At 36.3% G+C, this 13,612-nt stretch overlaps 1 protein-coding gene across 1 annotated transcript in view; it reads right to left on the bottom strand.

Moving 5' to 3' along the window:
* Window positions 1-13,612, bottom strand: part of CC2D2B (coiled-coil and C2 domain containing 2B) — a 96,892-nt gene that overhangs the window by 78,788 nt on the left and 4,492 nt on the right. Inside the window, exons 4-10 of the mRNA XM_043925975.1 lie at window positions 12,711-12,771; window positions 11,217-11,293; window positions 10,794-10,859; window positions 7,860-7,943; window positions 6,400-6,544; window positions 3,292-3,428; window positions 3,064-3,192 (exon numbers count right to left, since the gene is read on the bottom strand). Coding sequence (XP_043781910.1) covers window positions 3,064-3,192; window positions 3,292-3,428; window positions 6,400-6,544; window positions 7,860-7,943; window positions 10,794-10,859; window positions 11,217-11,293; window positions 12,711-12,771 — 699 coding nt within the window. The remainder of the gene's footprint in view (window positions 1-3,063; window positions 3,193-3,291; window positions 3,429-6,399; window positions 6,545-7,859; window positions 7,944-10,793; window positions 10,860-11,216; window positions 11,294-12,710; window positions 12,772-13,612) is intronic.

The following is a 13,612-nucleotide window of genomic DNA, read 5'->3' as shown; positions in this document are numbered from 1 at the left end:
TTAAAACTGATTATAGCCCTTGATTTCATATATTTATATTGGAGCATTTTAATCACCTTACTATAAATGGTCATCTACTTTACTACTCTGTGCAGAGGCTGAACTTTCAAGTTATAAGCCCCCAAGTAATTTCCTAAAGGATCACGATAAAAAAGTGGTGTTTAAAATTGGTGGGTCAATAGTTCGTTAATGTGATGATCTAATAATCATCTGGAGCCAGACTTAATCTGCAAACTATCATCTCTGCTCCAATGGCCCTTACAGCATTGAGATTTTTCTTTCCCAGTGAGAAACCCCAAATGAACCTTGCCTCGATAGCTGGCTGTGCATAATAAAAACTGTAGAGAAGACAGAAGGGAAAGGCAGGCAGAGGTATTTGTCTGACACTAATTCCAGAATATCACCTGCTAAGAATGGTGCTACAGAATGAATTTTAATACTCAAGTTTACATGCTTGGTGAAGTGACATATTTATTCCCAACTCTAAGAGTCCATGAAACACTGAAATTAGCTTGAATGAAGTTAGAAAAGAGCAGAAAGCTCCGATGACAGTTACTAATAGCATTTTTAGCAATAAAGTGTTTTTTAATTCTGATATGTACACTGAGTTTTTTAGACATAATGCTATTGAATATTTAATAAACTACAGATTAGTGTAGACATAACTTTTACATGCACTTTTGAAATTTTTCAAAACCAAAAAATTCATTTGACTTGCTTTACTGTGGTGGTCTAGAAGTGAACCAGCAATATCTCAGAGATATGCCTGTACTCCAAAATATCTTTATAAAACAAGCAGGGTAACTAGATAGCAAAACCAAAAATCCATGGACAAGATTTTAAACAAAATTGCATCTGAAAACATCTCCACTGAATCCAAAAATACAAGTGAGTGGAGCAAAACCACTAACAGCAAGATCTGCATGGTATTGGTGACTGTATAAAAGTCGAAAGAAGCAATGAAACATCTGACCGTCCTGTTAAGAGAACCTGAAAGAGCCAACAGATACTCATCAGAAAGTACAACAAGCCAATTTAAAAACAGAAGGTAAAACTGTTACAGGTTTGTCTACTCCAAATACGGGTAACAGCAAGGAATTTTGGTAAAAATATCAACACTCGTTCATGAAAAAAAACTTTGTATTTGTCTTAATTTTAAAAGTAGGACAACTAATTAAAGCTTAAATGCATTTTTGTATGGTAAAATGGTAAAAGATTTTCTTAGCAGCAAGAAGTTTTGGTGTATTTTTAGAAAATCCTGAAATAAATTTATAAGTGGTATAAAGATACTAAAAACATATTATGATATAAGGAAATAAAAAAATTTTTCTAGATTGTCTGAGAAATAAACAGAGACTGTGGAGAAGAAAAGAGAGCATATATTATGTAGAAAGAAAATTCTCACGTGTTAAAAAAAGATAAGGAGACCTCCAAAAGTATAAATCTCTTCAATTTAGGGAGAAACCTTATTTTCTATATAGGCTGAGAAGTATCAGCATTATAAGGAATGAAATGCTCTTGCTGTTAAAATGTTGCAGCTGCTGGAATATGAGGGATGGGATGAGGAGGGAGGTGGGAGCAGGGTTCAGGATGGGGAACACATGTACACCCATGGCTGATTTATGTCAATGTATGGTAAAAACCACTACAATATTGTAAAGTTATTAGCTTCAAATTGAAATAAATAAATCAATTTTTTTTAAAAAAGAAAGAAATACAGAAAGGCATTTTTTAAGAAAAAGCATTGACTACAAAAGGCATATAATTACTAGAAGAGGAAAAGTAAAATCATGGCACCTGGTCCCATCACTTCATGGCAAATAGATGGGGAAACAATGGAAACAGTGACAGACTTTATTTTGGGGGGCTCCAAAATCACTGCAGATGGTGACTGCAGCCATGAAATTAAAAGACACTTGCTCCTTGGAAGAAAAGCTATGACCAACCTACACAGCATATTAAAAAGCAGAGACATTACTTTGCCAATAAAGGCCCGTCTAGACAAAGCTATGGTTTTTCCAGTAGTCATGTATGGATGTGAGAGTTGGACTGTAAAGAAAGCTGAGAGCCGAAGAACTGATGCTTTTGAACTGTGGTGTTGGAGAAGACTCTTGAGAGTCCCTTGGACAGCAAGGAGATCAAACCAGTAAATCCTAAAGGAAATCAGTTCTGAATATTCACTGGAAGGACTGATGCTGAAGCTGAAGCTCCAATACTTTGGCCACCTGATGGGAAAAGCCAGCTCATTGGATAAGATTCTGATGCTGGGAAAGATTGAAGGCAGGAGGAGAAGGGGGACAACAGAGGATGAGATGGTTGGATGGTATCACCACTCAATGGACATGAGTTTTAGTGAACTCCGGGTGATAGTTAAGAGCAGGGAAGCCTGGTGTGCTGAAGTCCATGGGGTCGCAAAGAGTCATACAATTATGTGACTGAACAACAACAAAGGCAAGTGATTGAGCAATTAAGTTTTAGTACATAATTCTTATTTAAATTTTTTTCATGCCCAGTTTTTAATATAACTATTTCTGTCTAAATATTTCTTTTCATTAGGTTAATGAACTGCTAATTTTCATAATGTGCTCTGAAATACACATAAAATTTGCTTCTTTGGTTATAAGTACAATATATATTCATTTCTAAAATCTAGAAGAGAGTATAAGAAAGAAAATAAAAATAAGCCTATGTCCTACTATCCAAAGATAATTATTAACTCTGATATGTTTCCCAGACTTTTTATCTATATACACACATATGTCTGTATTATTCATTGATAAATTCATTCATTCATTATCTATTTTTATAAAGATAGGATCATATGAAATTTCACATTCTGCTTTTTTTTTTAACTTCACATTCTGAGCTCTCCCCCAGATCATTAAATATTCCCTGAAAACAAAATTTTAATGGCTATTTAATATTTCATCATAGTTTTGCCTTTACTAGACTTACTAATATCCTCAAAAGGTGAATTAACAAAATAAGTATACAAGTAAATATACAAGTTATAATTTATATTACAAGAATTCTAAACATAATCACAAATAAACTGTTGGTTACCTTTCTATACATGGTCTTCAGGGCTGGATTTAAAGGTTCCTTGCTTACGTTTAGTCTGAAATTCCATGACCGCCTAATAGGTGAAGGTAATGACATTATTTCTCCACTTTCTTCAAACCAACACTTTCCCTATTAAAAATATTTAAGAATATAGTAATTAAATATTACACTAAAAACAAATGTTGCATACTGCCAGTGGTGATTTAGCTTATCAGGTAGTGAACTTGCCTCTTCTAGTTTAAGCAGGCGATTTTCCATTTTGTTGCAGGTCTTTTTATATATTTCTGGCTTTTTCTGAATATACAATCCTTCTTCTTCTAAAATGCGTGGCATCATATCTTCTGGCAGTTTAAGCTGGTTGATCACTTAATAACAAAACCTAGATGTTATTTTCAAGTCCAAAACAGTAAACTGGGATTGACCGAACAAGAAGCAAAAGAGGACTATCATATACTCTACCACTAAAGTCTACCCTTTTATCTACTACTGTGGGCAGGAATCCCTTAGAAGAAATGGAGTAGCCATCAGAGTCAACAAGCGTTTGAAATGCAGTACTTGGATGCAATCTCAAAAACGACAGAATGATCTCTGTTTGTTTCCAAGGCAATCCATTCAATATCACAGTAATCCAAGTCTATGCCCTGACCAGTAGCACTGAAGAAGCTGAAGTTGAACAGTTCTATGAAGACCTACAAGACGTTTTAAAACTAACATCCAAAAAAGATGCCCTTTTCATTATAGGGGACTGGAATGAAAAAGTAGGAAGTCAAGAAACACCTGGAGTAACAGGCAAATTTGGCCTTGGAGTATAGAATGAAGCAGGGCAAAGGCTAATAGAGTTTTGCCAAGAGAACGCACTGGTCATAGCAAACACCCTCTTCCAACAGCACAAGAGAAGACTCTACACATGGACATCACCAGATGGTCAACACTGAAATCAGACTGATGATATTCTTTGCAGCCAAAGATGGAGAAGCTCTATACAGTCAGCAAAAACAAGACAAGGAGCTGACTGTGGCTCAGATCATTAACTCCTTATTGCCAAATTCAGATTGAAATTGAAGAAAGTGGGGAAAACCACAAGACCATTCAGGTATGACCTAAAGCAAATCCCTTATGATTATACAGTGGAAGTGAGAAACAGATTTAAGGGACTAGATCTGATAGAGTGCCTGAAGAACTCTGGATGGAGGTTGGTGACATTGTATAGGAGACAGGGATCAAGACCATCCCCAAGAAATAGAAATGCAAAAAAGCAAAATGGCTGTCTGAGGAGGCCTTACAAATAGCTGTGAAAAGAAGAGAAGCCAAAAGCAAAGGAGAAAAGGAAAGACATAACCATTTGAATGCAGAGTTCCAAAGAATAGCAAGGAGAGGTAAGAAAGCCTTCCTCAGTGATCAATGCAAAGAAATAGAGGGAAAAAATAGAATGGGAAAGACTAGAGATCTCTTCAAGAAAATTAGAGATACCAAGGGGACATTTCATGCAAAGATGGGCTCAATAAAGGACAGAAATGGTATGGACCTAACAGAAGCAGATGATATTAAGAAGAGGTGGAAAGAATACACAGAAGAACTGTACAAAAAAGATCTTCATGACCCAGATAATCATGATGGTGTGATCACTCACCTAGAGCCAGACATCCTGGAATGTGATGTGGGCCTTAGGAAGCATCACTATGAACAAAGCTAGTGGAGGTGATGGAATTCCAGTTGAGCTATTTCAAATCCTAAAAGATGATGCTGTGAAAGTGCTACACTCAATATGTCAGCAAATTTTGAAAACTCAGCAGTTGCCACAGGACTGGAAAAGGTCAATTTTCATTCCAATCCCAAAGTAGGGCAATGCCAAAGATTGCTCTAACTACTGCACAATTGCACTCATCTCACACGCTAATAAAGTAACACTCAAAATTCTCCAAGCCAGGCTTCAACAATATGTGAACCGTGAGGTCAAATTGCCAACATCCACTGGATCATTGAAAAAGCAAGAGAGTTCCAGAAAAACATCTATTTCTGCTTTATTGACTATGCCAAAGCCTTTGACTGTGTGGATCACAATAAACTGTGGAAAATTCTGAAAGAGATGGGAATACCAGACCACCTGACCTGCCTCTTGAGAAACCTGTATGCAGGTCAGGAAGCAACAGTTAAAACTGGACATGGAACAACAGACTGGTTTCAAATCGGGAAAGGAGTACGTCAAGGCTGTATATTGTCACCCTGCTTATTTAACTTATATGCAGAGTTCATCATGAGAAACGCTAGACTGGATGAAGCACAAGCTGGAATCAAGATTGCTGGGAGAAATACCAATAACTTCAGATATGCAGGTGACACCACCCTTATGGCAGAAAGTGAAGAAGAACTAAAGAGCCTCTTGATGAAAGTGAAACAGGAGAGTGAAAAAGTTGCCTTAAAGCTGAACATTCAGGAAACTAAGATCATGGCATCCAGTCCCATCACTTCATGGCAGATAGATGGAGAAACAGTGGAAACAGTGGCTGACTGACTATTTTTTTGGGCTCCAAAATCATTGCAGATGGTGACTGCAGCCATGAAATTAAAAGATGCTTCCTCCTTTTAAGGAAAGTTATGACCAACCTAGACAGCATATTAAAAAGCAGAGACATTACTTTGCCAACAAAGGTCCATCTATTTGAAGCTATGGTTTTTCCAGTAGTCATGTATGGATGTGAGAGTTGGACTATAAAGAAAGCTGAGCGCCAAAGAATTGATGCTTTTGAACTATGGTGTTTGGCAAGACTCTTGAGAGTCCCTAGGACTGCAAGGAGATCCAACCAGTCCATCCTAAAAGAGATCAGTCCTGAGTGTTCATTGGAAGGACTGATGTTGAAGCTGACTGCAATACTTTGGCCACCTGATGCGAAGAGCTGACTCATTTGAAAAAACCCTGATGCTGGGAAAGATTGAAGGCACAGGAAAAGGGGACGACAGAGGATGAGATGGTTGGATGGCATCACCGATTCAATGGACATGAGTCTGAGTAAACTCCAGGAGTTGGTGATGGATAGGGAGGCCTGGCATGCTGCGGTCCATGGGGTCGCAAAGAGTCAGACACGACTGAGCAACTGAACTGAAAGTCTACCAGAAGGTCAAATACACAGACATAGAAACAGACACAGACACAGACACACACAAGAATGAATGAGCTCTTTTAACCAATTCCCTTAAACTCAGAGAAAGCACAAAGAATACAGAAAACTTTCTATAATTTTAGATCATTACTTTTTATCTATCCACCATACAAAGAAGCTATTATCCTATACTATGACTCATTAATAACTTGAATATTTTATCATGAAAAAACTTTACCTGGAGAACTACTTGGAATAAAAATGTTTGCCTGTTGTTTTTTTATTTGTTCTTGGTCATCTTCATAATCAGCAGCCTTCACTTCAAGTAAATCTGGGAAAATGACTTCTTCCACAAAATCTTCATCTTGGCCCTCAGAAAAGTTCTGTAAATCATCATCAAGTGAAAAATGTTTGTGGTAACTACCATTTACTGATCTCTGTTGAATCTCAAAAGAAAAATAAGTATACATGCTTGTTCCCAATGATTAATGTACAGATAAATAAAATGTACTAAAATCCTGCCATCAAGTCTTTCTGATCTATGCCACCCAGTTCAAGTTCAAACTGAAACCATGTTACAATGAACTTTCATTGAACACTGACGAACTCACTTAAGGCTTAATATCAGAAACTATGATTTTCCTATAGCCCTTCATTGCAATTCTCAACAAAATACTACTGAAAAAGAACCACAAGTCTCTCCTCTCCTATGGAAAAATGTTCTGAGATATTGAACTATGACAGTCCAATTGTTGAGAATTTATAGTACAGAGCAAAGTCTAGGGATATCAAGCCATGTGATCTTTAGCCCCATCTTTTTCACCTTTCAGAAAGCAGTACTACCTAAGGTAACGTGCAGCAGTCATGTTCTTTTCAGGATGCTATTTAAGAAAAACAAGTAAAGTAAAGATACAAATAGAAGTCCGTGACAGATGATCAATTATTTCTGAAATATGATATATAAAAGTTTCAAACAATGGAGATATTGAAGTAGATATATTACTAAATGTAAAAACATATACTTTTATATCATATCAGAAATTTTATGTCTCTTCACACACAAAAAAATCACCATTTTAGATGACTGTAGTTGTATAACTTAAAATCTACATATACTGAAAGAAAGGAGGAGACAGAGTATGTGAGTCATATAAATAAAAATCCCTTAATTTTTGAAAACATACATTTAGGGATAAATAATTAAATAAAAAGAATTAATCATAAAATTCCTTTGAATAGATAACTGTACATGACCTTGATCAACTCTGACAAAACTGAGTAACAAGGTAAAGTATCACCTAGGTTCGTATCACATCATTGCATCCTCATACTTTCTGTATAAATCTCTGTCATGAAATCAAAAAAGATTTGAAAATCAGAAATTTTTGTGGCATTTTTTTTCAAAAGTCAAACAAGATATGACACTGACACCTTGAGCAAGATTTGAGGTATCTTCACATAGGGGATCTCTTTGAGGATTTCAACCACAAAGAGGAGCTCTTTGTACCTTCCAAGCTATCTTTACTGCACCCCCGGTAGGGCTTTAAACCTGGCTTCAGAGCTGAGATCTGCCCTGACAGCTGAGTAATATCAAGCTCTCATCTTAAATCCCAGCTTTTTATTTGTGACCATGTAAATCTCTTTCATAAACCCCATCCTACTAAATCTGCCTGTATTTTCAGGAGGAACAAATCCAACCTGCTCTGCAGATTGGCCTATAGCTGAGTCTTCTTCACCACTCAGAACGAAAAATGAAAGACCTTCATCCAGTGGAACTTCAGCCTATGGGTTAAACAACAGTAAGCCAGTATTCAGTGCTGAAATGAATATAAATAGACTCTCACTTTTCAAAACCATAAAGGAATCTTTTAAATGTAAATCACCTATCACTTCTTTCTCAGATACATTTAATGGATTGTTTTTAGAGAGATTTGGGAGAAGAATCAGCTTATCAATCAGTCAATCAATCAAACAGCTAGTTCCTAGGAGCCAAAGAATTTAAAAATATGCAAAATACAAAAGCTTATCCTATATCTTATTTGTATCTACAACTTAGCTGGTCCATTAACTTTCTTTTTTTTTTTTTTTTAATTTTTTTATTAGTTGGAGGCTAATTACTTCACAACATTTCAGTGGGTTTTGTCATACATTGATATGAATCAGCCATAGATTTACACTTATTCCCCATCCCGATCCCCCCTCCCACCTCCCTCTCCACCCGATTCCTCTGGGTCTTCCCAGTGCACCAGGCCCGAGCACTTGTCTCATGCATCCCACCTGGGCTGGGGATCTGTTTCACCATAGATAGTATACATGCTGTTCTTTTGAAACATCCCACCCTCACCTTCTCCCACAGAGTTCAAAAGTCTGTTCTGTATTTCTGTGTCTCTTTTTCTGTTTTGCATATAGGGTTATCGTTACCATCTTTCTAAATTCCATATATATGTGTTAGTATGCTGTAATGTTCTTTATCTTTATGGCTTACTTCACTCTGTATAATGGGCTCCAGTTTCATCCATCTCATTAGGACTGATTCAAATGAATTCTTTTTAACGGCTGAGTAATATTCCATGGTGTATATGTACCACAGCTTCCTTATCCATTCATCTGCTGATGGGCATCTAGGTTGCTTCCATGTCCTGGCTATTATAAGCAGTGCTGCGATGAACATTGGGGTGCATGTGTCTCTTTCAGATCTGGTTTCCTCAGTGTGTATGCCCAGAAGTGGGATTGCTGGGTCATATGGCAGTTCTATTTCCAGTTTTTTAAGGAATCTCCACACTGTTTTCCATAGTGGCTGTACTAGTTTGCATTCCCACCAACAGTGTAAGAGGGTTCCCTTTTCTCCACACCCTCTCCAGCATTTATTGCTTGTAGACTTTTGGATAGCAGCCATCCTGACTGGCGTGTAATGGTACCTCATTGTGGTTTTGATTTGCATTTCTCTAATAATGAGTGATGTGGAGCATCTTTTCATGTGTTTGTTAGCCATCTGTATGTCTTCTTTGGAGAAATGTCTGTTTAGTTCTCTGGCCCATTTTTTGATTGGGTCATTTATTTTTCTGGAATTGAGCTGCAGGAGTTGCTTGTATATTTTTGAGATTAATCCTTTGTCTGTTTCTTCATTTGCTATTATTTTCTCCCAATCTGAGGGCTGTCTTTTCACCTTACTTATAGTTTCCTTTGTAGTGCAAAAGCTTTTAAGTTTCATTAGATCCCATTTATTTAGTTTTGCTTTTATTTCCAATATTCTGGGAGGTGGGTCATAGTGGTCCATTAACTTTCAACAATACTTATATATAAATTGTCAGTATATACTTTTACTTCCCTTTGTCTTTGCAAAGTCATTTGCTAAAATCCTCAACTTCCTGAGCAGCTATGCCAATTTAGTAGTTTGTAATGGAAATTCTTAGAAGCCAATTTCTCTTCCTATTCACCTCTTTTCTTGACGTTCAACGAAGTGATCTTGACAAATTTCTTATTATTATTTTTTTTTTACTATTCATAGTTAAATTATATCCAATCTAGGCACACTTTTATTCATTTGTTGAATGAATAACATATAGACAAACATCTTTTCTTTAGTCTGTTTTTACTTTTAAAGTTAATTAAAATAATTTGTACTAAGAATCCAAGAAGGACATTACAAAGAGGACACAGATGAATTTTCTAAAAACCCAAGAAATGATCATTGCATTTTAAAGTTTGTAGGGTTTAATACTCTCATTGCTTATGGCAAAATGACTAGTTGTTCATGATTGTCTTTTTTCCTATCTCTAATAATAGAATCTTTTAACTAGATATCTAGACAATGCACCCATGTTCTTTTAGTGGAAATAAGGTGTGCAATTTGCAGGTCTTGTCCTGCAAGAGATCAATCTGCAATCCTATGGCTCTCTTCCTCCTGCCTTGCCTTTGGCTAGCAAATGAAAACCCTGGAGTTTTGCCCCTGGACTCAGGGATGGAAACCAAGTGTTGAAGAGGCAGAACTCTCCTAGCAGCCTGGTGTGTGCACATACAAGTCACTTCAGTCCGACTTCAGTTGCTTCTGTCCGACTCTGTGACCCTATAGACTGCGGCCTGCCAGGCTCCTCTGTCCATGGGATTCTCCAGGCAAGAATACTAGAGTGGGTTGCCATGTCCTTCTCCACCTAGCAGCCTGGACTACTTATCTGTTATATTAAAGAGAAATAAAACTTCTACCTTAAAGAAGACATTTTAGTTTGCATCTTTTTGTTAAAGCTGCTTTGCCTTTACTCTAAATAACACAGTTCTTTCAAAATGTTTTGTCATTTCAAGTTTCAAATATATGATTACACATTGGATTTTAGAACAAAATCTGTAAGTCAGGGATCACCTAAAATACTGTATTATAATTTTTTAGGATAAAAAATAATGTCAATTGGTAGAACAGTTAAAAAAAAAAATAATAATGTCAAGTAGAAATAGAGAGTGACTGAAAATTGGCACAAGAGTCACAAAAATGGTCTAAAATTGGATTATAGTGTTGACTGCATAATTCTGTAAGTTTACTAAAATTCACTGAACTGTACACTTAAAATGGGTGAATTTTTGCTCTGTAAAGTACATCTCAATAAAGCTGTTTTAAAAAGTTAAAAAAGAGCTATTCACCTTAGACCACTGATATATCTTATTATCAATGAGCAGTTGAGTTGATGATTTTTCACCTTGATTAATCTGAAACACAATGCAAATGAAGAGTATGGAAACAGATATAGATTTAATCATGCTCATAAGTCTTCAGCCAAAAATGAATAAAAACAAAGACTTCTCAATGTTTTTCTTTTAAAAAAAGTATATACATGTTCTCTCCTGAGATGTCATATATAGTGACCACAAGTAAATCACTTAATTTTTCTTGGCTTTAGGTTTGAAGGAAAAAAAGCAAGGAAAAGAATCTAAAGCTTTTTGGATTTAAGGAGTTATGTTAAAACTGAATTTTAGCTCTTTTCTGACAAAGAAAAGTTCACCATGATACATGCTGCATTTAAACAGTAAATTTGAAAATAAGAAAGAAAAAAAAATTAACATTACCTTGGCATTTTTTAGCTTTTCTCTTACTTTGCCTCTCAGAGTTTTTATAATGCTTCGATTTTCTTCTACATTCAAATCTATCAAGAAGCCAACATAATACAGAGCTCATGACACTTTCTTAAAGTATAACTAAACAGCAATAGAGTACTTATTAAATAGCTAACTAATATGCATTTCTTTGGATCATGACAATTATAAAGATCAAATCACTGCCCCATGAGAGTTTAGAATCTAGGAAACAGAGCTTAGACCCTTCCTCCTTTTCATCTGGAATGATCCATGATCAGGACTGAATTTTGCAGTTAGGCTAGGAAAAAAAAATTGCTGAGAAACCTTTTTTTACCTTTTAGGAAAAAAAAAATCCATGAAAACAGTAATATTCTATATAAACTGTAGACAGTCTACAAAATAAATATCAAAGCCATTCTATATAATCTGCTCTATAGTCTACAAAATAAATAAATATCAATACTTCAACTTGATTAAACTGAAGAGGCAGGAATCTGAAAAAAAGAAAGGTAAGTCTTCAAACACTCATTTTTAACCACTTATGTCAGTTCTGAAAATTCAGTATAATACTGCTGACCCCAATTCCTGCCAGCTCCTACAGGAAATGAAACAATCCTGTTGAGTATAAAGACTGCACCAGCTGCTGAGTGCACTCTAAGCCATGGATTATTTTTGATTCATCCATCAGATGATCTACCATATGGATTGAGGACGGGAATCATGTGGTCCTAGACCCAGAAAATAGAGGACCTAATGGTCACTTTGCCTTGTATTTTCCTTTTTCTTCTCCCTGCCTTTGAGTACTTAATGGTAAATAGAAAATGGTGAAAATAAACGGTGAGCATAAAGCTAAATCAGTATAGGTCATGAGAACCTTCTTCTTTTTCTTTTAACTTTTTGGCCATAAGGCATGTGGGATCTTAGGTCCCTCACCAGGGATCAAACCCATACACTCTGGAAGTGCAGTATTAACCACTGGACCACCAGGAAAGTCCCCAAACATCTTCATTCTTAACTGCAGTATTCTATGATATAATTTAAAAATTATTAGTTGGTTTGTATATACTCTATTCTCAGCTTAGAATGACACATGGCATATAGTAGGTGCTTAACAAATATGTGCTAGATGAATGAAGCAGGGATAAACCACTGTTTATACATCTTTCTTCCTGAGATCTGAAGCTTCCTGAAGCATGTTCTAGATCTCTGTATCTTTATGGTTGAACACAGTCTGAATTATGAGGAGATTTTCCATGTTGCAGAGAAAGAGAGAGGAAACAAAATTTAATTTTATTACATGCACTGACTTTACCATTATTTCCTTATGCCTACTCATATTAAATATTATACAGGAAGTTTAGTTTCTGTTTGAACTCATCTTTTAAGAAACTGTGTTCCCAAATGAAACTGTGGGGTAGGACTAGTCATCTATATTAAAAAAATAAAACCCAGCAGCATCAGAGCCGTGGTATACTTATTGAGAACCTTTTTGGAGATGCTTCTCTACATTTTCTTCTACTGCAGTGTTATCTGTGTCTTCTGACATCTGCAAGAAAAGAGGGGTAGGGTTACCTTGGATCTTTTTGTTGCGGCATTTAACATTTTTTCATAAGTTCATCAGTCCTTTGAATGGAGAAGGCAATGGCAACCTACTCCAGTGTTCTTGCCTGGAGAATCCCAGGGACAGAGGAGCCTGGTGGGCTGCTGTCTATGGGATCGCACAGAGTCGGACACGACTGAAGTGACTTAGCAGCAGCAGCAGCCCTTCGAAAGCTATCTCCTTTAAAATGACAATTCATATCTTTTGCCTATTTTCTTAAATTTCACTCTTTTATCAGTTGGTATGAGCTCTTTATGGCTTCCCAAGTGGCGCTAATGGTAAAGAATCCATCTGCCAATGCAGGAGAAGGAAGAGATACAGGTTCAATCACTGAGTTGGGAAGATCCCCTGGAGAAGGGCATGGCAACCCACTCCAGTATTCTTGCCTGGAGAATTCCATGGAAAGAGAAACCTGGTGGGTTATGGTCCATAGGTCGCAAATAGCTAGACATGACTGAAGTGACTTAGCATGCAGGCATGAGCTCTTTACACATAGGAGATTTTTAAATTAAGAAATTGCTCTCTGTAATATTTAAAAGGACATTTTAATGATAAAATCCAGTAGTTAGTTCCTAGTGTTCATATATTGCCTACTTCATGTATCTTTTAGGAAGATCAAATGAGATCAAACACATAAAAATACTTTGAAACTCAACACCATATCAATGTTAGCTACTACTTGAGTACTCTGTAGCTTGGAATAACTTTCTAAAAGCTTTCCAGATCCTTGTCCTCTTATCATTCTACCTCTCTGGTCACTTACTCCTTGTAGCCTTCATTGGTCACA

Source organism: Cervus elaphus, chromosome 15, assembly GCF_910594005.1.
Source record: "Cervus elaphus chromosome 15, mCerEla1.1, whole genome shotgun sequence".
Lineage (NCBI taxonomy): Eukaryota > Metazoa > Chordata > Mammalia > Artiodactyla > Cervidae > Cervus > Cervus elaphus.
The sequence above is the reverse complement of the archived record's forward strand: the minus strand, read 5'-3'. Positions and strand labels throughout refer to the sequence as shown.